This window comes from Neovison vison, chromosome 13 (genome assembly GCF_020171115.1).
Source record: "Neovison vison isolate M4711 chromosome 13, ASM_NN_V1, whole genome shotgun sequence".
Taxonomy (NCBI): domain Eukaryota; kingdom Metazoa; phylum Chordata; class Mammalia; order Carnivora; family Mustelidae; genus Neogale; species Neogale vison.
In genome coordinates, this window is record NC_058103.1 from 19180942 (window position 1) to 19207844 (window position 26903).

General features: G+C 42.2%; 1 protein-coding gene across 24 annotated transcripts in view; it reads left to right on the plus strand.

The window, feature by feature from the left end:
* The window catches only part of NRXN3 (neurexin 3), a 1586092-nt gene that overhangs the window by 758833 nt on the left and 800356 nt on the right, over positions 1–26903 (plus strand). For all 24 annotated transcript variants that reach the window (XM_044230674.1, XM_044230680.1, XM_044230666.1 and 21 more), the window contains 4 exons: positions 2277–2658; positions 3703–3893; positions 4957–5130; positions 22638–22757. In XM_044230674.1, the coding sequence (XP_044086609.1) occupies positions 2277–2658; positions 3703–3893; positions 4957–5130; positions 22638–22757 (867 nt within the window). The remainder of the gene's footprint in view (positions 1–2276; positions 2659–3702; positions 3894–4956; positions 5131–22637; positions 22758–26903) is intronic.

Genomic DNA, 26903 nt, shown 5'->3' on the forward strand with positions numbered 1-26903 from the left:
CATTTTCCCTCCCCATCATTCTCCAGCCCCGGTCTCAGCCCTGTGTGAACAGCTCTAGGCTAATTGACTGAATATTTGTTTAAGTCACTTCCCTGTTCTAGGGCACGTGAGTTTAGGTTATACTGGTTTTCATTTTCATGACTAGTCCGATTTTCAATACTAAGTAATTTTATACAGTAGTTCTCCTATTCCGTTGTTAGCAGATTTATGTTACATTTTTTATTTTTGTTCTATTACAATTTTATCTTTAATTTAACCAACACCATTATGTTGTTTTTGCTTACGTTAAGCGAATGATTTGTCACTAGTTGTCAAAACACCACATAGAAGCTCATAAAACGTAAATCTGATTTTTGTGCTTATAAACAGTTCCCTGCATCAGGTCTCAGAGAAATCACATTAATACTGAACATCTGAAGGTGAGATCTGGTTGGTTCTCCCAGGTACTGAAGTTTCAGGGACCTGAGAAAATGCAATCCCTTCCTCTCTCTCTCTTTTTTTTTTTTTTCCTGCTACCTTAATTCTACACCAATACCAATAGAGGAAAAACAAAACAGAGCAAATACAAGGCTGGTAAAAGTCAAGTATTGTCTTTGCTAGTGGAAACACTGGTATGGAAACTGTGGTTAACATCTACTGAATTTCAGAATGGGAATTGCCCACCTGAACCCTCGCTCACTCAGGGCTCAGGTCCTAATTCAGGACTTGCTCCACTGAAGCAAGACTTGCTCCTCGAACACCCGTGCTGTGGGTTGGGGTGGGGGTACCCTGGGGGTTTCTTGAAGACAGCTCGCTCCCCTAGAGAGAAATAGGAAGTGCCAGGGGCTGAGCTGTGGAAATTCAGTTTCTCGGTAGAATTTTTTTAATCTTCCAGATTATGTCACTCCTTTACCTCTGGGAAGCTGTCACAGAGGGAGTAGAGACGCTAGGAGAGCCTTGCTAGTGGAGCTTCGTCAGTGTGGATGGAAACAACAGGACAGGGCAGGAGGAGGGAGTCTCCCTGTCCTTCCTTTAGCACTGGGGTATCCTCAGGACATGGTTGGTTAAATTGCAATGACTTGTCCATATAAACATTAGGGGAGCCACCTTCTACTCTGACCATACTAATGCTGGTTTCCTTGACTTTGTTATTAAAATTTCCATTCTCTCTTATATTTATTTCAAGCCCCCTTCATGACCCCCTGCCCTGGTCATTCACTTCTTCTAGGTAAGCCAGGTCCTGAAAGGTCTACTGGTTCATTTATAGCCGCTGGAGATCCTTTAGTTGCAAGTGTCAAACACCCATCTTAAGTGCTTGAAGCACAGAAGGGAATGTACTGCCACCTAGTTTTTAAAAGCCTGGCTTTGGCTGCCGAATCCGGACCTTCAAATGGTACCATTCTGGAGAAATGGTTTCCCTCCGTTTTGTGGTTGGCTTCTGGGTTGGCTTTCTCCTCGGGCAATCTCTGTGGTTATCACATGGTTTCCAGTAGCTCTGAGCTCTCTTCTTACCCTTCAACAAGCCTTGTTTACAAAGAATGCCTCTCAGGAAACGGTGTATTAAGAAGCTGTCCGTGTGATTCAGGGGTGTGCTAAAGTTTGCAGACAACCTTGTTAGTCCGTAGGCCATACTCTGTGGCTAAGGGGATAAATTAATGTTGGATGGTCCAGGCTGGGTAAGCTGATGACTTCAAGAGCTGGGTTAGGATCAGCTTCGGCCAACCCAGATGGTTTTAAGGTAAAGTAGGGAGGGTAGCTTCCCAAGGGGATTTTAGGGGTGTTACCAGAAAAACCAGTTGCTGGTCAACAAAACCAACAGTTGCTGGTCAGAAATAAATGAACCCATGTTCTACCATAGAGTCTTTCCACAAGTACTAGATAATGAATTACTATACATCATGAAGTATTTGGTAGTGAATGCTCCATGCTTGTTTGTTGTATCTTTACAAGGTTTGGGGCAGTTAAGACTTTTTTTTCCTATAGTATGCATTCATACCCAGTTGTTTCCTGAATGGAGAGAATGAATCGTTCTGTCCTTCAACCTGAGTTATCCATGATCTCAGATTCTCTTTTATATGCTGGGACGTTCTGAGCAGCTGCATGGAGAGCCTGGGCTGCAGTGCACAGAACTCGGCCCGGCCAGGAGTCTACTCTGACCGAGGTCTTCTCGGCTCTGTAGTATGTGGAGCATTTTGTTTCCTGGAACTAAATGTTTTGTGTGGAAACCTAAAAGATACAGTAAATCTGCTGTGACAAAACATGATAACATGTGTGTATCTCCTCTGTGACGTTCCTAGGTACGATGGTGGGGGACCATACCCGCTTGGAATTCCACAACATCGAGACCGGAATCATGACGGAGAAACGTTACATCTCCGTCGTCCCGTCCAGTTTCATTGGCCACTTACAGAGCCTCATGTTCAATGGCCTGCTCTACATTGACCTGTGCAAAAACGGCGACATCGATTACTGTGAACTGAAGGCTCGTTTTGGGCTGAGGAACATTATCGCTGACCCCGTCACCTTCAAGACCAAGAGCAGCTACCTGAGCCTGGCCACGCTCCAGGCTTATACCTCCATGCACCTCTTCTTCCAGTTCAAGACCACCTCAGCTGACGGCTTCATTCTTTTCAACAGCGGCGACGGCAATGACTTCATTGCAGTTGAGCTGGTCAAGGGGTAAGTGAAAGAGATCACATCGTTTATACCGCGCATCTCGGCTCAAGCTCGACCTAATGTGTGGACGTGAAAAAAAAGTGTCCGTTCCACTCCCCACCCTCTCTTCCCAATACCTGCTCTCCTCTTCGTCGATGAAAGACAGCCTATGTAATGGTTAGGGCTGGAAGGAGGAGAAATTCATTAGTTTATTTAAAGATCTTCTCCACTGACCCAATCCTATCAGACTTTTTACTAAATATAGTCCTTTAAACCTATAGGAAAAAAGGTCATTTTTCCAAAAATGATCTTTTTTTTTTTTTTTTTTTTCAAAAAGAGGATAGAGTGTATATCCTCCATATAGTGCCCCCTGGGCAGTGCTTTCTGCACCACCAGATCTATAGGAAGGAATGAAATACAGATATTTTCAGCACTGCCGTTAGCCCATATATGTGCAATTTTTCTAAAAGATTTTATTTATTTATTTAACAGACAGAGATCACAAGTAAGCAGAGAGGCAGGCAGAGACAGAGATAGGGGGAAGCAGGCTCCCCATTGAGCAGAGAGCCTGATGTGAGGCTCGATCCCAGTGGCACCCCGGGATCATGACCCGAGCCGAAGGCAGAGGCTTTAACCCACTGAGCCACCCAGGTGCCCCTATATGCGCAGTTTTAAATGCTGTTCTAAATATTGTTCTTTCTGCAAGATATTTTACTACCACGTGTTGGAAAATAATAAAAACTAGAACAAGCCCCCCCAAACCAGATCCGCAATCGACAGATTTTAAATGCTGCCCCCTAGTGGTTGGGGATGTACCACCTGTACTACTCTGAGGCTCTGGATTTTTAGATCGTGGGAAAGAAGTGAACCTTGTGAGTGTGGAATTAAAGTGAAGTCTGACAGACCATGCTATGACTCTTCTTGAAATCCTAGATCAAGCCATAATTATTCCTGCATGATGCCAGCTTGGTGTGGGGGACGGGAAGTCCTCAGGCTCTGTTATCTGCATGTTGCTGTTCACCCACTTGAGGGGATCTCCACTCACGGGGTAGTGGTTGTTACTCACAGGTACATACACTACGTGTTTGACCTTGGGAATGGTCCCAACGTGATCAAAGGCAATAGTGACCGCCCCCTGAATGACAACCAGTGGCACAATGTCGTCATCACCCGGGACAACAGTAACACCCACAGCTTGAAAGTGGACACCAAGGTGGTCACTCAGGTTATCAACGGGGCCAAAAATCTGGATTTGAAAGGTAAACCTTGTAAAGTAGTTTATCCTTTGTAGAGCATTTCTTTCTGTTTTTTTTTGTTTGTTTGTTTTGATTTGTTTTTTAAGATTTATTTATTTGAGAGAGAGCGAGAACTTGCATGTGTGTGGGGGGGGGGTGGCGCAGAGGGAGAGAATCCCAAGCAGATTCCCTGCTGAGCGCGGAGCCCAACACCACGTTCCATGTCATGGATCCTGAGATCGTGACTCTGAGATCATGAACCTGAGATCACAGACTGAGTTGAAACCAAGGGTCAGACGTTTAACCGACTGAGCCACCCGGGACCCTTTAGAGCATATCTTATAACCGAAGGGCTGTTTGCAGAGACAGACTGCGGGTTAAGGGCACCAGGCATATTTGAGACCTCATGCACATCCTATTTTAACAACATTGAATGATACCAAAGTGCAGTTTTTACTTAAGTCACTCCCCGAGGGATGGTTCATTTTCTCTGTAAATCTCGGGCACGCAGGGGCTGAGTGTGAGGTGACGGACGTCAGCATGCAGGGACGTCCTAATACAGAGGAGGTGGTACAGTTTTGAAATCTCAGCTGAATCACTCACTGCCTGGGTGACTTTGGTAAAATTTCTTAGCCTTGTTCAGCTTCTCTATACGTTTTTGCAAAATGAGGACAATAATTGTTACTACCTTTATGGGCTGTTAGGAGTTTTGATGGGATAATGTCTATAAAGTCCTCCACATAGTATTGGTAACAAGCCCATAAAAAGCTCTCGGTAAATGGTTGTTTTGTCGGAAATCTTGTTAATCTTTACTTCATCATAAAATGGGAACAGTATCTACCTCATGGACTGAATATGGCAATGAAAATTTGTGAGATGGCACGTAGAAAATGAATGCCATAAGCAATGTGAGTTTCTTCTTTCTACAAGGTAGGGACTCTGGTAATTAGTTCTTTATGCCATTTCCCTCCCTCTCCTCCAGCTCTGTCACCATTCCCTATGAAATCATCTACTGTGTATTGGCTCTAGCTGAGTCTGGTTTCCTACCCTTTATTCATTGGCTCTCACTACTCGCTTTCTTGTCCAGGTGACCTCTACATGGCAGGTCTGGCCCAAGGCATGTACAGCAACCTTCCCAAGCTGGTGGCTTCCCGGGATGGCTTCCAGGGCTGTCTGGCATCTGTGGATTTGAACGGGCGTCTGCCAGACCTCATCAACGATGCCCTCCATCGGAGTGGACAGATCGAGCGTGGCTGCGAAGGTACAGCCTTTTTACTTGTTAAGCCACAGCCTGGATGCAAGCACCAAGCCTCTTTGCTCCCTCTGCCAGTGCCTCCTTTCTGTTTCCCAGTCATCTCTCCTTCCCATTTGCCATCTGACATTGCATCATCATTGGTGTCCTCCTGTCCCTGGTTCAGTATGTCAAGACATGGGCCACAGACTCTGGGAATGTATGTTGGCAGATGTCTTCCCGGTATCACATACTTGCCAGTAGAGGACCTTCCCTGGCATTGACATCAGACTCTTCCTGACTTGTACCTTTGCTTCCAGCATGGCTGAAAGGGCAATTGGGGTTTTTATTTATATTTTTATACATCAGGAGGTATACCAGAGTCTTTTATGTGGGTGTCACCATGAATGAAATAATGTAAGAACTACTGCATCATTTAATGCAAACACAGCAGGTCATAGGAAAATGATGTCAGAATGCCATGATGAGGGAAGGGAATTGACATTTATTGAGTACTTCCTAGATGTCAGGCGTTCTTAGGCATTTCATCAGTGTGATGTCATGAAACAGCATGGGTGTTGGTGTTAGAAAGACTTGGATTTAGATCCAGGTAGTAACTCTTGTTCACTGTGTGACATTTGGAAAGTCACTTAACCTTTCTGAGCTCTATCCTCCTCAACTGCAAAGTGGGGCAATAAAACTTGCCTTGGGAGGTAAGCTGTGTAAATCAGAGCTGTATGTAAAAATGCCTGGTAAGAACATGGTGGGTACTCAATAAACGGTAAGATTATCCTTTACAAATGTGATCTTATGGGAGACATCTAATAACATTGCATGCCCATCGATGTCGCACAACATCAGCCTGTTGTGCAGATGATCTTCTGTCTCTTAAGTTACAATCTTGAGTTTTACAGGTCTTCTTGAGCCCAGGTTTTACAACAAAACCATCTAGTTTAGCCAGCAGAGGGCAGCAGTGAGCAGTTTTCAGGCTTTTCCCTGGGGCCTGGGTAGTTGGTCAAGCAGGTGACCCTTCCCTAGTTTGTAAGTCAAAGAAATGTGTCTGACCAGTCAGCAGAATCTATGCATTCCTTTCTCTGGTTGAGCCTCATAGTCCTTTGTGCAATTTACCCATTTTGATTTTTTCTATCCCATTGATTTACTGCACGGGACGCTTTCACTCATCTCCTAAGTATTTAACTTCACGTTTTGCCCCTGTTCTTGACCATCTTTCACCTGGGTTCGCTTGCACATTTTTAAAGGCTTCCTGACAGCTTCACAAGCTGATGTGCAGGGTGGAAGTCATTTCCCTTTGCCTAAGAGTCAGCTTCTCACATGGACTAGAAGTAAGACTGGTTGTTCCTGTAAGCCACTCCAGTTTGCCTTTAACCGGGAGTCAGTCTTCAATCCAGTGGGCCAGATATGGTCTGTGTACGTGGGAGGACTGGGCTGCAAATCAGCATGCACTTAAAGGAGCCACTTTGCTTTCTCTTCCTGGAAATGCACTCTGTCGTTCAAATCAAGAATTTTTGTCTCCTTGGCTTGCTCTTACCTCTTTCGGGCATTAGGGGCAGTGCTGAAATAAATGTAACATGGGGGAATTAAATCAAATATCTCTGTTTCAAAGATTGTGGAATGACAGAAATTCCAGTTATCCTGCAGTAATTAATCAGATTGAGTTAAAACACAAAAGCATGCGTTAAAAAGCATAAAGTTCTCTTCAGATGTGAAATATTCTTATTATGTCATCCGTTTTCCAGATTTACAAATTAATAGGAATCATCCATGTAACTCTATAGCCATCCTGCTTGATAGAAATATAATGTGAGTCACGTATGTAATTTTAAATATCCTAGTATACCAGCTACATGTAACAAAGATAGAAAGGAACATGTAAAGTTAATTTTGATTTTACATTTCCCTAAACCAGGTATATCCAAAATATTATCATTTCAGCATGCAATGATATAAAAAATCAACAAAACAGTTCACATTTTTTTTCATGCTAAGACTTCAGAACCGAGTGTGTGTTTTATACTTGTAAAACACACCTCAATTCAGACTGTATGCCTTTCCTGGGCTCAGGAGCTGCACGGGTCTGTGGCCCGCTGCATCAGAAGCAGAGTTCTACAGAGAATTAAAAGTTGGGCTGTAAGAAGCTAGAACTGTTGGAAATAGAACTTCAGAAGAGCGGATTATGGAGTCTACTTAAGAGAGCTTGAAGAGAAGCAGTGAGAGCATTAGCACAAGGAAATTACGCATCAAATTGGGGAAAATGGTCCCATCCCTACCTCCATCTCTGTGTGCGGCTTGGCGTGACTCATCCCATGCATTATAGAGGGGTCCGACCTTGCTCTGAGTATGGGCGATTGTTCAGCCCCGGATATTGGGACTTGATGCTTCTTCCATCCGAATCTATGGCGAGTCCCATGAGCCTAATAACCGTGCACTCTATTGCCATGGAGATAATTGCAGTGATTACCCACGGAGCATTATGACCGCCCCACTGGGTGGGATGAAGGGGCAGACGAGTGAGGAGGGAAGGAGGTCCTTGTTTATTGTACACAGATGACTTGGATAATTAGCCTAAGTGGCCAGGAAAAATGGCCAAAAAGTGGGTTAAGGCATAAATTACTGTCATTGGAAGTTTACACCATGTGAATAAGCCCTTATAAGAGATCCCGGGAGCCTTTTAGGGCTCTGTGGAAATGAAGCTGAAGTAGACGGCGAGGAGGGAAATGAGGAACACAGAACTCGAGAGACTGCAAACAGGTGTCCTTCTCATTCTGAATCTCTGTACATAGTATAGGACCCTCAAGAAGGCCTTTGAGTATTTGTACAGGATGGAAATCCCAGGAAATGGAATGCATTTCCTGATTTATCATTTCTATATATAGAATAATGAACAGGTAGAGAATGAGGACCCATTACCAGAAACTAACAGCTACATCCCTTCGAGATGGTAAATGAGTTCTATTCTCACTATCTGGGGTACACAGGCCAGGATGTATCATATGTTCTTATCAGAGTTATTGATGATGATATTTCAAGATCTCTAAGTAGTAAATGTACTACTTTCCCTCTCTTATCGAAGTGCAAAGAGTCCAAAATTATTTTAAAAATGTATTAATCTATGACTTTGTCTCCCTGTTGTTTATACTAAGAAAGAAAAAACCTCCAACCATGTTTTAATTTTTATGCAGAGTATAATAACTTCAGAAATTAAGCACAATTTCTGGACACCCTAGCCAACATCTAGCTGTGACTGGCAGCCTCTCAGTTTGGGCTAGGAATTTTGAAATGATGTCTGGTTCTATTCTCAGCTGGTAAATATCTCTTTCTGTCTTGAGGCCAGCTTTGCTCCAGAGACCAAGGCATGGGTCGGCTGGAAACGCGATTCCGCAGTTGCAGATGGTGCACATCTGAGAGAGACACACGTGCTTCATTTCGAGACTGGCATGAATAAATAAAAAGGACACTGGTTTGGTGCCTTTTTGCTCACAGCCATTTGGATTTGACTCTATTGTTACCAATCAAACAAATTGAGCTTTCTGGAGTTCCCAAATCATGTTGATGCACAGACACAGTTCGAGGGCCACGTTCCCTGGTGGCATTTTCAGGAGGTTCCCAGGAAGGCTCCCAAGCGGCTGACTCTTCCATCTTTAACTCCTAGATGTGCAGAATTATTGTTTTGCGGGCTTGGTCTGGCTGTGCACACGTGTCTTTCAGTCTGGCAACGCACTCTTCCTTATTTCTTGATGCTTATCCTGACTCATGGAGAATCATTTTCCTGGACCATGTGCCTTGGGGTTGGCTGTGTGGATGCAGGAGGGCTCTTGTCACCCCTGCTTGTGCTTTGTCAAGTCCAGTGTTTTCCTGCCCCCGCTCTGCTGACGTGGCTCTGACGACGCCTGCTCTGCCGGGGTCTCCTCATCCCCCATCTGTGCTGTCTCTGGAGAGTCCGCAGAGCATTTGAAGTGTTTGAGTGATGTTGGTTATGCCGATTGTTATTTTCATTTCTGTAATGTTACCCTGGTTGACTCCACCTCTTACTAACCTCTGGTTATTGTTTTCGCCTTTTCTGTTCTTCTGCTAACAAAGTTGCGTTGACCAAAGCTGACCTGCAAGGTAGAGAAGGTTCTTGCTCCCGTTACCACTTTGGACGGAAAGATGCCCTGGGTCACCCTTGGCATCTTTTTCTTAAGGGCCTCCAAGCTGTCACACCTCTTGGACAGCATCAGTTTTGGGGAGGGGGCTGAACCCTGTGTTCTTTAGAAACAGTGGCAGGAAACCCAGATCAGTGAATGCAAAATAGCAAACGCCGAGACCTTTTAGGGATGGGACCATGATTCCATTTTAGGATGTCCGCATCCCATTCTGTGACTCCTCCCAACCTACCAACCCACTTTTGGAAGCGATTCAGGCCTCTGCACATAGTTGCCGTGGATGGGCTGGCTCTTTTTAATTTATGCACCACAGAGGAAGACTGTACTTGGAAAGAGAAAAAGAAAGAAAGAAAGAAAAAAAAAGACCAGTTGAGTTCTTAATTTATTATTTTCTGGGTCAAGGAGGTCACTTGGTCTTTATGAATGAGAAGGGCATTTTCTCTTAACTCATTTTAAAGAAATATTTTTAGGCCTTTGGGAGATATTAATGTCATTAAAATGTTCTAGAGATTTATGTTTCCTATTGGGGATTTTGGCTGAGCACTTTAATTTCCTGTTGTGTGATCTAAAGGAGAAAATACTCCTGGGGAAGAAGAGGGTCTGTCGGTTTTATCCTGAATTTGCTTTCAAATACCTGCCTGGTAGATGTCCGTGAGTCTCTACCACAGACCCTGATCCTTCTACTAGCCAAAGAGGCACCATCCAGCCTCTGTAATGGGCCACTGGTCCCACTGTGTCAGGCTACCTGACTCAGAATAGCAGGCCAAGAAGGCATGTTGGGCATCCTTTGGCTGATAGTTGGGTAGAGGATTGAGCTTTGGATGGCTTCTGGGAGTTTGCAACCAGCAAACATTGTTGAAAGCAGTTAAGAGCAGGGTAGCCTTAAAAGCACTACGTTTCCCCTAAATGATCATTGACTTTGCTGCGACTTGCTGTATGTCATGTGGGTCACCAGTACAAGTATCCATGTCTTGGGCTCCCCTCAACTACATGACGTCTCTCTCTAGTCGCTCTCCTGTAACTTTTTTCTCCATCCTTTCTTAGCAGATTCATGTATATGCTGATGTATAGTAAAACTAATTCAAAGAATAGGCAGTGGATTAGTATTTTGACGTCCAAGGTAGTTGTACAATAGATTTCAATTTTTTTTTTTTTCTTTTCAATTTCAAAGAGTGTCAGGGGCCTTTTGGTCATACTGAAGGCTGTTGTTTTTCAGGAACTTTGCTTCATTGTCAAAATAGCGCTACTGCATGTCACTCTGTAACTGGAGGGGGGAGGGTACGATTTGATCTATAAGAAGAGAGAATCAATATGTTTATAAAAAAATTAAAAAAAAAAGAAGAGAGAATCCAAGGATATCAGAACTTATTGTGATCAGTTTTTTTTTATTTTTTTTAAAGATTTTATTTATTTATTTGACAGAAAGAAATCACAAGTAGACAGAGAGGCAGGCAGAGAGAGAGAGGGGGAAGCAGGCTCCCTGCTGAGCAGAGAGCCCGATGCGGGACTCGATCCCAGGACTCTGAGATCATGACCTGAGCCGAAGGCAGCGGCTTAACCCACTGAACCACCCAGGTGCCCCTTGTGATCAGTTTTTATTAGATCAAACTAGAGAATGACATCTCCTCTCAGACTTTATTCCTCATGGTAAGACCTAGGTGGATTTTGAATCCCCAGGACCTAGCATAGGCCTTTCTACATAGGGGTTCTCCAAGCAGCAAATGATCTTAAAGTTATCATTCAAAGGAAAAATGGTTTGTAGGCATCATACAGAGTGCTGGTTGATTTCTGTGTGTCTTGTAAAATTATTGGCTGAAGTCTAGTACAGATTTAGGAATGTAATAGTTTGGACTATCTTAACTTTGCCATTTATAGAATCAGCCAAGTCATCAGAATGGTTTTTGTGTTGTTACTGCCTTGACCGAAACTCTCTTCCACTCTTGTAATGACTAGAGAGGCTCTTTGTTTGTGACAAGAGCCATTACTCTTAGTCATTATTTTGGGTCATCTTACTCGTTCCCCATATTGTGTGAAAGACCTTTAGGATGCAAATTCCTTCTCTTTTTATTCTCCTGATGTTGGGGTTTGGACCATTACTCATATTGGCTTTTTCAGCTGCAACCTGTGGTCACAGAGAGTATGAATTACCATAAGGGTGAAGAGCAGTAAAAACATATGACAAAGAAGTGAGACAGTTTGAAATGTAAAGGTAAATGGTGTTCAGAAAGAACTGTAATAGTGGGCTCTAGGAAGTGGCCTGATGAATCTGGAAAGTCAACAGCTTGAGTCCTCTTATCATTGTGTTTGGGGTATGATTTGTTATTTATTTATTTATTTATCTGTGTACTTACTTACTTAACCACTTAATTACTTACTACTTATTTGAACTTCTCCAGTGGTTGTGTTTTTCAGTTTTAATGGGAACTCAGCTATTCCTATGTGTTGGGCACCCCGCTAGGCACTGGGATAACAGGTGTGTTACTGTCTGACCACACATGAGTTGGCAGGGGATCGCCCAGTGTGGACAGTGCAGAGTGAACACTGCTTTTCTAGAACAGAGAAGGAGCCTGCAGCGTGAGCAGGGAGGAGGGCTGCTGGGCTGTGCCGGGTGGTCATGGTAGGAGCTCAGGGGATATTTCTCAGGCAGTTTGAACTGAGTTGGAAGGATGACATATTTGAGGTACATGAGACATGGAAGCACATTGGAGAGCTTGGGCAGTCTGAGACCAACACAAAGCTCAGGTTGTGTTGAAATAGTGCGCGTATGGGGATGTGATCAAAGACGAAGCTGGGAGCTGTAGGATGGAGGTCGATGATGACGGCGTGTTCATGCGGGGAGTCGGGCATTTCCCTGAGGGCACTTTGAGGAGGACAGAGACTCGGCTAGCTCTTCATTTTATGAAGATCACTCCGACACCAGGTGGTGAATAGACAGGACAGACAGGAACTGGAAATGGAGAACAGAGTTTGGAGGGAAGCAGCATATTCCAAGGTTGAGGGAAGAGGCTTGAAACTCCCTCCCAGATGAGGCCTCTGAGGAATGGCCTTTTTCTCCTGATTATTTCCCTTCCATCCCAACTGTGTTACTCTGCTTCAAATAGCAGGTATATTTACACATGATGACGAAAGGTGTCAAGGAAGAACTTCATGGATGGCCCTAGGTCAGGCCAGACTTTGCCTCCTTCCAGGTGAGGAGTGGGAGTAGGGGCTCCGTGGAGGCACACAGGGTGGGAAGAGTTACCCTGCTGAGAAGTACAGCCCCTTGAATCACAGGGTCCCTTGAAGAGGGTGACAATATTGAAGGACATTTTGGAAGCTATTTTAGAAATCCTTTTTATTGTAAGAGGGGTTTTCCTGGAGAGATCCCCTAAAAAGCTGTCTAATAAGGAAAGAGCTGTATGATTATCAGAGAGATATTAAGTTAGACCTGTTGAGAATGAAGCAGATGAGTTTTAAGCTCTAAAAAAACTAAGAATAGCTTTTTATTGGGTTAGATGATTAATAAGAATATGTTCTCCCCACTTTCCACTGTAATTTTCCTAAATAGGTTCCCTCTCTGGAGTTGAATGGCTCTTTTTTAGAAATGTAATTTGTTCTTCCCAGATGGTCGGCAGGTGGAGTGGGGCAGGGGAGAACCAAGGATTGATTAGATCTGGTTCTGAATGCTTTGTATCTTGAGGAAGTCAGTGAACATACCGGGTTTGGATGCCTTAAAAACGCGAAGACCCTTTCAAGTACTTTTAGATAAGAGTTGCCATCAAATACTTCTAAGGGGAATTTTCATTCTGCAACTTTTTTTTTTACTATGAAGAATATGGTTTCCCACTTAATTTTCTCCAAAGCTAGTACATCCTCCATTGTGTTTTATGTAAAAAAAAATATATATATATATATGGCATTCGACCCAATAGAAATCAGTCTTTCAGAAGTGATATGCATTATGAGAAATAATGGAGATGGAAATTCAATAGAACTTCCCCCAACGATTTTGCTTTTTTCCCCTCAGCACTGTCTGCTGAGGGGTTTCTTATAAGAGAGTGTGCATTTGTGACCTACGACCTTAATGTATCTTGTTTCTGGACTCCTTTTCAACTGTACCCCAACTAAAATACAGAGAACATGATCTTCCTCCCCAACAGAGTTGATAATACCCTTAATTAAGGGTTTACTTAGTATAAGCACAGGCTGAGGAGTTGGTATATTGTGTCTCCCTCATGACCATGACCTTGCCACCTCAAGATGACTTTATGGGCTTTACATACCTTATCTCATTTAATTTTCACATCGTGTGAGGTACCAACAATTTCTGTCCCCATTATACAAACTCAGGTACAGAAAATTTAAGTGGCTAGCCTAAGGTCACATTGCTAGTAAGTGGTAAAGCTGAGTTTTAAAGCCTATGACCTCTTCTCTACTGTAGCATATGGTGCAAGTCTGGACTTGTCTATTTCCAAAGCAGAGGCACTACCCAGGTGACCAGAGGTTATCTGAGAACGTCCTCTAGATGGCTTTATTTTAGATGGTGTTTATGTCAATATGATTTCACTAAGTTCTACATGATAGTTGCACAATGTTCTTTTTTTTTTAAAAAACAAACTATTTTTAAAATTAGTTGTATTTTCATTGAGCAAGCCCTTTGAAACCTCTTTTCTCTCTCTTTTTAAAAAATGCCCTCTACTACCCGCAAAGGACCGCTACATCAGTGTAGAAAAAGAAGGAAAACCAGAACAGGAAGGATCAGTTTACATTTTTCTGAGGCAGCATTGACTTTTTGATGAGCTGTTCATGATCTTAAAAAGAAGAAATGATCTGATCATTGTGACTTTTCAGCGCTCTGTGAAAATAGGGTAGGTTGAGTGAGAAGGCGATATGATGCTAGCCATTCTCAGGCCTTCACCAGTACCCCAACGGGGGTGGGCATTAGGGGTGGCACTAATGCCCCCCTCCATTGTCATGCAAGTGTCCCGTGTATAAATCACTTTACTCACAGAGTGTGCATACTTTGCTGCTCATTGACCATCAAGGGCAGGGCTGGACTAGAATTGGTACCAGCACAGGAGTTTTCAGGAATTTTGCAAGCTGGTTGACATCATGTAACAGATATTGGCTTGAAATTGGCCATGCTGGGAATATTTTACACTATGGAAATCAGGTTAGAGAAATGTTACAGATCAGGGGTTTTTGTTGTTCTGGTTGTTAAATATTTACCTTTGCGGAGCTCATCAAAGGCAATTGGAGATGAAGACTTCATGAGGGCATGTTGGTTTCAACCAGTTCCCATGCTCACCTTGACTCATTTTATACTCAGTATGTGATGAGAGGGCTGGAGTGATTGTGAAGAATAGGAGTGTTTGTGAAATCACCCAGTGTCTCCAGAATGTTGGATTTTATTATTAGTCTTTTTCACTCATCATCCTAACCAAGTGACTTTTTTGAACCTTCATTCGAGGAGAGGAAACCATAAACACCTGAACATGCTTGCTAAGAACATTGTTGATGCCTTTCTGAGCATTAGGAAGACATGGATCTTGCCTTCTAGACAAAAAAGTAAGATCGTGGGAATACAGCTACCCTTACGTCTTTCTGTCAGTGAAATTTTTAAAAAATATTTTATTTATTTGAGAGAGAGAATGAGCATGCCCATGCATGAGTCGGGGGAGGAGCAGAGGAAGAGGGAAAAACTCCAGCCGACTCCCCACTGAGCAGGGACCCAAGTCCTCTGGACATGGTGCTCCATCTCAGGTCTCGGAGATCATGACCTGAGCTGAAACCAGGAGTGGGACGCTTAACCACATGAGCCACCCAGGTGCCCCTTCCAATGGAATTTTATAATAATATTTAGGACCCAGTTCTCTGGCTTTGCTTAATCTTCTGTAAAGTGTGAATTCGACCATTCGCTTCTCAGTCGGCTCTATATGGAGGACACTTGACACAGTTAAGGATCAGTGCTTTCTTATTTTAAAATTACATAGAAGTGAATTGGGTTTCTGCCAGTTACTAAGGATGAATCTTATGTTGTCTGTAAATGACTATCTTCAAAAAAGGCAAGAGAACCCAAAGCTGTGAATGTAGAGTTACTCTGAGAGCTACAGAGGGATCTTGGCTGTAGGGACCAAGACACAGAGCTAAGTAGGTTATTCCTAATGTCACAGACACTGCCCCTGAAGCCTCAACACTTGAGTCCTTGTATTTTAGCAGCGGGACTACAGGTGGCTCAGGAAGCTAGTAAGGGTCTTGCGCACATATGCACACGCATGCATACATATATCTGTATGGATTCATCTTCCTTTTTCTATTGTTTCCTTCCTTCCCACTCCATGACTTCTCACTCCTTCTTCCTCTATGAAACAACGTGAATTTTTTTTTAAGGATTTATTCATTTATTTGACAGACAGAGATTACAAGTAGGCAGAGAGGCAGGGAGAGAGAGAGAGGAGAAAGCAGACTCCTTGCTAAGCAGAGAGCCAGATGTGGGACTCGATTTCAGGACTCTGGGATCATGACCTGAACTGAATGCAGAGGCTTTAACTCACTGAGCCACCCAGGTGACCCATCAATGTAAATTTTTAAAAATGTGAAAGTGGAAAGGTTTATGTACATATCAGGAGTGGAAAGTCAAGTTGCAGATGGCTCTACAGGGCTCTCTGGAGAGTCCCTGGCAGCCCTCACAGGGCTCCTCTCATTGTGGCTGTGCTTGGGAGGGATGGACAAGCCCTTTGGTTGGCACAGGGGTCCGCTGTGATGAAGCTTCCCCATTCAGGGTTTGCGCACGGCTTCTGAATCCTTTGACAAACACTCCCTGCTTTACAATTAAAGGCGATGAGTGTTATTAAGCCAGCCTTGCCCTGTGCCTATCACTGGGCTACCAGCCTTGACCCTTTAGGATAAAGGGCATCCAACAAAAGGGGAGAACAAAAGAGATGTTCTCCCCTGGTCACCAAACCCCACTCCCCACCCCCCAACCCCAATATGGCCAAGACCAGCTAGTGCTGGTTTAGCAACATTTACTATAAATTGGGATGTTGAAGACATAGGCTTGGTTGAGTCCTACTTGGGCACTAACAGAGGGAAAATACACTCTTCTAGAACTCTGCTGTCCTTCAGGCAGCATTTCTATCTCAAGGACCTGCAAGTCGTAAAAGACAGTCTGTCAACTTTTGATTTCCTAGACCGTGAAGAGGAGTTGACCGAATCTTTTTGCATGTACCCAGAGGTGGGTTTTAGCAATAACAGGCATGAAATGACTGTCTGGGACAGTTCTTGAAGAGAAAAAAACAAAAAAAATCCCAAACTCAAGCAGAGTGGTGGGGAGTTTGTGGCAGCCATCAGAGGTATCATCTGAGAAAGAAAAGACACAACGTGATGCTTTTCTATGAACTAAAAACATAGCAGAGAGTTAGAAACCAAAGTGCCACCATCACTGAGGATTTGTTTAGTTTTTTCTTACACACTTCTGTTGCCTTGTCACTTCCCTGCTAGACGAAAAAGTCACCATCTTGTCTCAAAAAGACTATGTGGCCGTTTCAGTGAGGATTGGTTACATAGCAAATGCAAAAGTCAGATACACGATCTGGATACAAGGGTTTCCGAAAGGTTTAGTGCACTTTTACGGTTTATTTTATTTTATTTTATTTATTTATTTGGCAGACAGAGATCACAAGTAGGCAGAGAGGCAGGCAGAGAGAGAGGAAGGGAAGCAGGCTCCCTGCTGAGCAGATAACCTGATGCGGGGTTCGATCCCAGGACCCTGAGATCATGACTTGAGCTGACGGCAGAGGCTTTAACCCACTAAACCACCCAGGCACCCCTGCACTTTTAAGTTATTAATAATAGTTTTGAAGACCTTTTAAGTATATAATTCTAAAGGTTTATGTTATCTTAGAATTTTCATTTGATGAGGAAGAATGCTTTAGACAAATGTATTATTACATTCTTAGGAGTGCATATTTATATATATTTATATACATATTTAAATACATATTTATATGTATTTGATACAGATTTTTGTTCTGGTGTTATATATAAGCAGATAAAACTAGATCTTCCTGTTAATTTTTTTCTGAACGTTGAATCGAAATGGCCTTTGAAAATTTTTTTTGAAAAAAAAAAAAACCCACACATTTTTACATTAAAAAGTCATCTTTCTCTGATTATAGATTAGAGATACCTTATTTAAATTTCTCTTGATAATCCAGTGGTAACACACACACACACACACACACACACACACTCTCTCTCGCTCGCTCTCCCTGTAGGTTTACCCATAGCCATAGAGGTTAGATGGCTCAGCTGTTGAGTTAGCAAGCCTGGGTTTGAGACCTCACCTACTACTTATAATGGGGGCTTCACAAAAAATATCACCTAACTCTCTGGCTCAGTGTACTTCTCTGAAACCCTTGCCTTCCAACTTGATCATCAGTCCAAACATTCCCTTGTTTTTAAAGTTCTGGGTTATTTTAAAGTTCTTCCTTGAGAAAATTATTCCTGTTTTCTGATTTCCTAATACCCTTAATTGTAATTGCTTCATCATGTGTTTATGAAGATTAATTGAGTTAATATCTGAAAGGTACTTAGCACAGTGTCTGGCAGATGATAAGTGCTATGTAAATCCCTTGGTTTGTTATTGTTATATCCTCTTTATACAGGATAATTTTATATCAATGAGGCACCTTTAGAAGCATTGTTGAAGATTTTCTTTTTTTTCTTTTTTGGGGGGTAGTTTGGCATGTTTCTCTAATTTCTCTCTTTAGTTTTGGAGACACTGCTATCTGAGAAATAGACAAATATAAAATATCTGTTCAGGAAAGGATGTACTTAAATACAGGAGCTTATATTATCATCTAGGAAGCTTTTTAGGCTCTAATGCCAACACTTAATCATTCAGCAGTTCATACTGTCCCTGGACACTGGGGACACAGAAGAATTCTTGTGTCAATATCTGGTAAGATTGTCCAAATCTAGTAGTTAAGTTAGGGGAGGGAATATGGCCAATTAAATCCCACCACCATCAATACCCCCCCCCAAAAAGTAATTCCAAGTTGGAAATTGTTTGTAGGAAGTGATATTGGTAAATTTTATGGGTAAATTGTTAGTTAGGAATACCATTTGACTTTAAGTGATTAAAGAATGACTATTTTTGGGGGGTTTTGATTCTCTTGTTCTTTTTTCATTTAGCAACATTTTCTGAGCTCTTATTTTAAACCAAATACTTATCAAATATTTATATTTAAACCAAATACTTTATCAGAAGTTAGAGCTACAGAGGCTCCTGGGTGGCTCAGTGGGTTAAAGCCTCTGCCTGCTGCTCAGGTCATGAGCCCAGGGTCCTGGGATCGAGCCCTGCATCGCATCGGGCTCTCTGCTCCGCAGGGAGCCTGCTTCCTTCTCTCTCTCTACCTGCCTCTCTGCCTACTTGTGATGTCTGTCAAGTAAATAATTAAAAAAAAAAATCTTAAAAAAAAATGTTAGAGCTATAAAGTTGAGAAAAGCAGATAAACTTCTGCCCTCACAGGGCTTATATTCCAATAGGATGAGACAAACAATAAACATTTTAATAAATGACTTAGTTCTAGGCAGTGCATTGTTGAGTTAAATCAGGAAGGAGATGTGATGGAGAACACAGGAAATGCTGGTGAGGACCACCTGAAATAGGAGAGTCTGAAGAAAGCCCACCTTAAGCCTGAAACTTAAATAGAGTAAGAATGGACCCATCATTTGATAATCTGCAGAAAGGACTTTTCAGGCTATAGGTGGAACAAGAGCATAGGACCTTGAAGGCAGATGGTCTTGAAGTATAGGAGCAGAGGTCCTGGAAGGTGAGCAGCCCTCAGAACCACCCAGAGGGCTTATCACGACTCCGCTTCCTGAGACCTGTCCCAGGCCCCTAGGTCTGGGTGGAGCCTGAAAAGGCACCTTTGTCCTGAGCTCCCAGGTGCGGCTACTGCTCTGGGGCCCACCAGGTGAGCACCGCTGGGGTGGGGGGGGGTGAAAGGATGAAGGGATGGCTGCAGCGCTGTGAGCTGGGGGCCCCGAGTGGGACATGCAGCTGGGGGAGGAGGCAGGGCCCGGAGGATCTCAGCCTCAATAACAAGTGCGAGTTTAGTGTCATATCTATGAGGAGCCGTTGCAGGTTCGAGCCCCACCTTGCCACAGCTGCTCTTGTTCCGAGGTGATTACAGTAGAAGGTTTTTGGTCTTTTTTTTTTTTTTTCTTTTAAGATTTTATTTATTTATTCGACAGAGAGATCACAAGTAGGCAGAGAGGCAGGCAGAGAGAGAGAGGGGGAAGCAGGCTCCGCGTTGTGCAGAGAGCCCGATGCGGGGCTCGATCCCAGGACCCTGAGATTATGACTGGAGCCAAAGGCAGAGGCTCACCTTACTGAGCCACCCAGGCACCCCAACAATCTTTGGTCTTTGAGGACTATCTGATCCTGCATGGCACTTGCCCCTGTAATGCATGTGCAACAAATTCTCCGCTTTGTGGAGCAGAGTCACAACCATGCTCAGGTTTCGACAATAGGAGACATAGGCAGATGGGAGTTCAGATAGCTCAACACTGACTGAAACACGTTCTCTGTATCTGGCACAGAACACTGAACCCAGCAAGGACATAATCAAAGCATATTTGTGATTTCTAGCGGCAGGCAGTATTCTGTCTTTTGGGGACAATACTGAAAAAATACGAAACAATTAGAGGCTTCTATAAGCAGAGGACGTCAAATGTGTAATAAAGTGTTCAACTGAATATTACCCTATGTAAATGTTAATGATGCAGATAATAAGTGTCATGGCCACTAAGAAGTGGGAGAATTGTTTGAAGTTACTAGGGAACGCTTTATACAGGGGAGGCCTTCGAGCTGGTCCTTAGAAAATGGTGAGCATTTGCCAAGTTAGAGGGGAAGGGAAAAGCATAGAAAAACCTTGGTCTCAGATTCAATTAACATTCAAGGGATTATTGTGTTTTTCCCAAGTTTTTGCCGGTTCTACTGCCTTTCAAGGGAAAGCCTTCCATGTGTTTCTGGTTCCTGAGTACAGTTGAATTACTAGTCCATTGTCTGCTAAGAGCTGTTTGGCCAAGGAGCCCTGGGGACTTCTCAGAAACTTTTATCCTTTGAAAGAAGCTGTCCTGATTTGCCATTGTTAATGAAACTTGTACTACACAATGCTCAAGTTTAAGACCCACTGAGAACATGACCATGAACCTCCTTTCATCTCCACATGGGGGAACCACATGGCAGATAGGAGCTACAGAGACCCAGCAGCAGTGCTGCTCCCCCAGCGCTAGTAATTGTCTTGAACTTTCTTATGTCATATCCTAATAGCTTTGTATTAGGAGTGACGGTCTGTACTGCTTCTATCCCTCATGAATAAATACAGAATGTCTTGCCACCCAGAAGACAAAGCCTTTGTAGTTGTGTGTCTCTTTTGAACATGCATCCCTAGGACTCCGCATGCATACATTTCAATATTCCGTGCCCGTGTGAGGCTTTGCTTTGGAAACGGTGAAATATGCACTTAGTGCAGTGGGTATATTTTTACTCTGTCAAGTGCTTTTTTGCATCAGATCTTGAGTAATATATTTGATGAGTCAAAGGGCTCGCCTCCTTTGCTGAGGCTCTCTTGGGAGTTATCTTGAATATTAAGATAGCTCTTATTAGGGGCGCCTGGGTGGCTCAGTGGGTTAAGCCACTGCCTTCGGCTCAGGTCATGATCTCAGGGTCCTGGGATCGAGTACCGCATGGGGCTCTCTGCTCAGCAGAGATTGTGATTTCTCTCTGTCAAATAAATACATAAAATCTTAAAAAAAAAAAAAAAAAAGATAGTTCTTATTAGCTCAGATAATTCCAAAGGTGCGGATTTATCTTTAATCCCAAGGTTAAGGCAGAAGACAGAAATGAAAAAGAGCAAATGGTAAAAGAGGGGCCCCAGGCTGACCTAAAGAGAGATTTTAATGACAACCTGTAAAGTAGAGATCACCAAACTTTTTCAGTTGCTTTCTCATATCCAGAAAAGATTTTGAGGGTGCCTGGGTGGCTCAGTGGGCTAAGCCTCTGCCTTCAGCTTGGGGCATGGTCTCAGGGTCCTGGGATCGAGGCCCGCATCGGGCTGTCTGCCCAGCAGGGAGCCTGCTTCCCCCTCTCTCTCTCTGCCTGCTCTGTGCCTGCTTGTGATCTCTCTCTCTCTCTGCCAAATAAATAAAATCTTAAAAAAAAAAAAAAAAGAAAAGAAAAGATTTTGAGAATGCCCCCATAAGTGTCATTATTTCTCCATCAGATTGTACCACTGTACTTATACATTGTTGACTTATGAAAGACACACGAAAATAGAAATAATAAAGAAAAAAAATTAAGAGAATGCAAGTTCTAATATTTTCTTCCTATCCCTCAAATAATTCTCTTTTGCATCCTCTGGCATATGGACACTGCTTTTCCGGACACCCTTCTGTAAACCAATAGTGGTAGCACAGTATAATATACTGGTTCTCAAACTCTAGACTGTGTCACAATTTCCTGGAAGCCTGGGAAAACACACATTTTTACCTCTCTCTGAAGTTTCTGATTCCGTAGGTCTGGGGCCCCATCTTTTGCTTTTCTAACCACTTCCCAGGTGATGTTGGTCTGAGAAATAACACTTTAAGAACCACTGATGTAGCTAAGAGCATGGTGCCCAGAGATGCTTTACCTAAGGTGGATGTCATGGTCCTTTCATTACCAAATGTGTGACCTTGGGTAGATTACTTATATAAGCTTAGTTTTTTTTTCTTTTTCTTTTTCTTTTTTTTTTTTCTTCTGTGAAATGGGTGATCATAATTACTTACTTCTTAGTGTCACTGGAGAGCATAATGAGGTAATGTAGACAAAGTGCTTAGTACCCAGTACTTACCACCTACAAAACACCAATATATGTTGGCTGCTATAGGCTTCTCTTTCTCCTCCTCTTTATGTCATCAAACATCTTTTTATGTCATAAAGTAAACTTTAGGGACTTTTATGCCTTAATTCATAAGAATCATGGGAATAAATTTTTTTGCTTTACCATTATATGTCTAGAAAGACCATATTCCAAGTGAAGTGTCTTTCTAGTTGGGTGGTAGAGATGAAGCTCTTTTGAAAAGTCTGCCTAAGAGAGAACAATGTGTTCAGCCCTCTCCCTTCTGTGTGTAACTGTTGATAGTCTGTGGCTAAGTGTGTATCTCTGTAGTCTTTTGTATATCCTGATTCTCATTGCATGATCTCGAGATGACATTTTGGGTGGTTGTGGTTTTGAATGTTTTGGGGCATGGGAGTCGCAAAGTCAAGTGCTTGCTTTGAACTTCATTGTGAACACTTGTCTCTCTCCTTTTTTCTTCTCTCCGCCTCTTCTTATGGATTTCTAGGACCAAGTACCACCTGCCAGGAAGATTCTTGTGCCAACCAGGGGGTCTGCATGCAGCAGTGGGAAGGCTTCACCTGTGACTGCTCCATGACGTCATATTCCGGAAACCAGTGCAATGATCGTGAGTACAACCTTTTCATACTTGGGAGTTTTTTCACTGTTTTGAGGTTTAGAGAAAACTTAAGGAACATTATGTAAAAGGATGGTTCTTCTGAAAGAATTTTAAGCAATTTCCTCCTCCAGAAACTTGGAAAATAGAGCACTGGTGCTCTTAATGGAAGAGCAAAGAGATATTACTTGTTCAACATTACTACATGTTTTCCCATTTGCTTACTACATGTGTTTTTTCTTTAGATTAGATTGCCTGTGACTGAGAAGCAAAAAACAAAACCAAAAACACCCCCCCACAGCAACAACAAAAACAAAACAAAATCCAGCTCAAGCAATATTTTTGCTCTAAGGAGTTCAGTTTTTCCATAATTAAGTCATCTGGATAACAGTTTTGAGACTCTTCCATTTGCATTGTCTAGAATTTAGAGGTTATTTAAGAAATCTAGGTGTTTTCTCAAAATTCTGAATTTAGAGAATTTCTTAGTTCTTCCAAATGATGAAGACATTCGGAGTTTATTATTTTTTCTAACTAGAAATGTTTAAGGCATTCTCAGGGGCTTTTCAAATATTTGGAAATTCCCTGTAGCTAACTCTGTTGATATCTGTTTGGTTTGTATGTACATAGTTGTTCTGTTTATATGTTTATATGTTTAAATGTTTATGCATTTCTATTTTGTTTAAATGTTTATGCATTTCTATTTTGTACATATATTTATAAGTATGTATCTGCATATTCGGTTCATATTGGAAGAGAGCCAGTTGTTAATTTTGTCCACTGGCAATGCTTCTATCAGCTGATTCATTTCTAGAAGACTGATTTCATGAAGATGATTCTAGAGTTGATGGTGGAGATACTTCAGTTCTGTGGGAATCTATAACCTGTGTCTCTACTGCCTTCTTATGTTACTTTCCTAACATGGCTATTTTTAAAGAATAGGCCGACGCCTGAATTTTCTGAATACCTATTCAAAGAGATTTGTTGAAAGCCCTGACATAGTGGGTCCTGCTGATCTTCTGACTTTCTAAATGGTAGGAGTTTATATTGTAATCTGAACTTGTAGTCCGTTGACCTCTTGGTTTTATAAAAAGGTGCCTGGTGTTATCTGAGCAGATACTAAAGTCACAGTATGGTTGCCTAAGTGGGAGTAGGTACTGACTACAATGCCATCTCTATCATGTTCACTTGGTTTTTCTTGAATCCTTATTTCTCAACTTTTTTTTTTTCGTGTGCATAGTTGCCCCGTGTTCTGTTTCTCATTTTTTCTCATAACTTTTTGTCTTTATATGCTCTGTCAGTCTCTTAAGAGCTACCTGGAGAAACAGGTGGGAACTGTACCAATGTAGAGATCAACATCTTTGATTCTCATTGATCTAATGTAAGCAGGTGCCTCTAGGTCTGTAACATAAAGGACACAGTATCTGCAGAAAGTTTTGGTATCAGATTATTCTTTCCAAGTACTTGGTATTATTGAAAGTCTTATTCCCACACTTATGAGTCAGAAATGCTGTTGTTTCACTTCGAAATAGGCAGTAATGGACCCATCCAGGATATCTGGGCAGTTGTGCTACATGTTCTTTATTTGCCCTCCACTTTGGTTGCATAGGACTCATTAGGAAAGCTTTTTATCCTAAATGGTGGCATAATGCTTCTTTATCCTCCCAAGTTTATTCCATATCATAAATACATACCACTTCTGGTAGAAAATGGTCAGGACGAGACTGCCCACAGAAAATGCAGAAAGGTAAGTGATTCTAACTGCGATGGATAACATGATCTTCAGAAGGTACGTATACACTTTTCTCTCATTGATATGTTCCTTTTGGCCACCCAGGCCCAGGCACCATTTTCTGCTAAAAATCAACCAGGATTCTTCCTGGATTTCTATGATTTTTTCTCTGACTTTGTCAAGAGCAGATGCCATCTCAGTCCAGAATGAAGATGGTTACAGGATCTGACTTGAACAATTTGTCAGTACATAATGAGGTACTAGAGCAGATTGGGAAATGTCAGCTTTCTTCTGTGACCATACCATGTCATTCTTCAAAGATGCTTCTGAGATATCCAGGCCTGGGTATTATATTCTGGATTTTATTCTGTAAACCGTACAGATGAAGGTTTTATTGCAGAAGATCTTGAGCCCAAGTTGTTAAAAGAATCTTCTCGCCTCGTCTCTGGTTGGAGAGCAGACCAGGGCTGGTTATGACTAGACGGCTATATGGAAGTGTGAGCAAGTACATTTTCATTGCAGAGTATAAGGAATAAATAGAGTTCAGATAAATTGGATATAATTGTCATGTGTAGATATGACTTTTAATGAAACCGACCTCATATATCAGAAATTTAGGTTGCTTAGAATTGTACAGTAGATGTCTCTGTATCCCATGATTGATGTTGAAAGAATCAGGGGACTTTCTTTTGGAATTAGCATCAGAGGCAGTTTGTTCAACCTAAAAAATCAGCCTTACCTGTTTACATCATAGATCATTACTTTCTGTACGAACCTTGACCTTTAGCGTTGTGATTTGCTACTTTATCTCACAAATGTCTTCAAAATTGAGTTCGCTCTTGATTTTCTCTGGGCCTCTGTTAGCAAATTCTTGGTAGTTTCACTTGCATCAGGAGAAGAGTTTTCACCTTTGGAGTCACCAAGATTTGAATAAAGCTCATGCTTATCATTGGGAAAGGCTGTGGGGAAAAGTGCAAAGGAAGGGGAACAGATACAATAAGTGAACGGAAGAGGAAAGATGAGCAGGGCTGAGTCTTAGATGGAAGAACGCAGAGGCCATTAGTGATTGCTTTGGTAGCATGCATGCCGCAGGTGGCCTGCCTTTGACCTAAATAACAGAAATGGAGCACGATGTGATGATTGGAATGTCAAGGAAAATAGGGCCTTTACCTGATTTTTAGGAATAGCGTATTCTACAGAAAGTCACATATATCTAAAATACATCGTATTTCTGACAATGCTGTCATAGGACCCTATGGTTGATTTAAGAGTCTATCTAGTGGCAACAGACTTTTTTGGTGGATGGTTGGGGGAGAAGGTTTGGATCTCTCATTTTCCATGAGATATTTCTCAGGACAACAGATTGATCTCAGTTAATGGAAATTAAAAAAAAAAAAAAACACAAAAACACAATTCCTTAAGGCATGTCCAAGAATAGAAACTAGTTCAATAGGAAAGTGCTAGGTTTTGATATTTTTCAAAATAAAGGGTTCTGTTAAGTTCATCATGTATAGAAAAGTTACTTGTATCTGGGCATGATTTGTAAGTTTCTAAAGAAATGTTTGCGTTTTAGCGTTCTCCACATTTTTCCTAGCATTGTTTTTTTCATTTATGACCTTTGATTTTTCTTGCCTGTTTGCCAAACTGGGTGTTTGCTTGGTGAATTTCAGGTGCTGTCCCATAGTTGTCACCTCCATGAATAGAGCTTATGTTTAGAAACTATATCTCATTTAGTACGAGTAGACCAAGCATGGATAGGTTTAACTTTATTCCATCATTTTCTCTGAGAGCATGGTGGATTGGTGGAGGCAGTGGGTGAATTTCAGGTTTCATTTTAGAGAGAGTCATGCAAAGCTGACACAGTGATTGTGAAGGTGTGGCATGTCTTTTCCGTGGCTGGTTACCTTGTGTAAAAGTGGCTCTCTAGTACTGGATAGAAGCCAAAAGTGATCTGATTGGAAACCCAGGTATAACTGATTTATTAATTGTCTTATGTAGTTTTAAGATAAGATCTTCTACCATTTCATCTAAAAGCAGATTCACAGGGAGTTTCCTCTAGGTGACTTTGAAAGCTGTTCTGAAACCATAATGAACAAAATCATCCCAGAAGTAATTTTGGGTTCATGTAGGATCCCGTGAGATCTAGGGGACAACACACCAGGAATGTTCTCCAAAGAAAATCTTCAGTTCTTCTGAAAAACTCAAACCAGAGAGGGCTGACTTCTCAGAAGGTGCATACCACCTGAGTTCCGACTTAATGATGGGGCTGCATTTTAAGAACAACAGAAGAAATGGAACCCCACACAGTTTCTCATAGGGATATTCTTTTTGGATATTGGGTTCCTACTGGTATTTAAAATCAGGGCCGAGGGCCTGGGAGGTTTCAGTGGGTGGTAGCCATCACAACGTAGCAAATCCAGTCCCCTTTC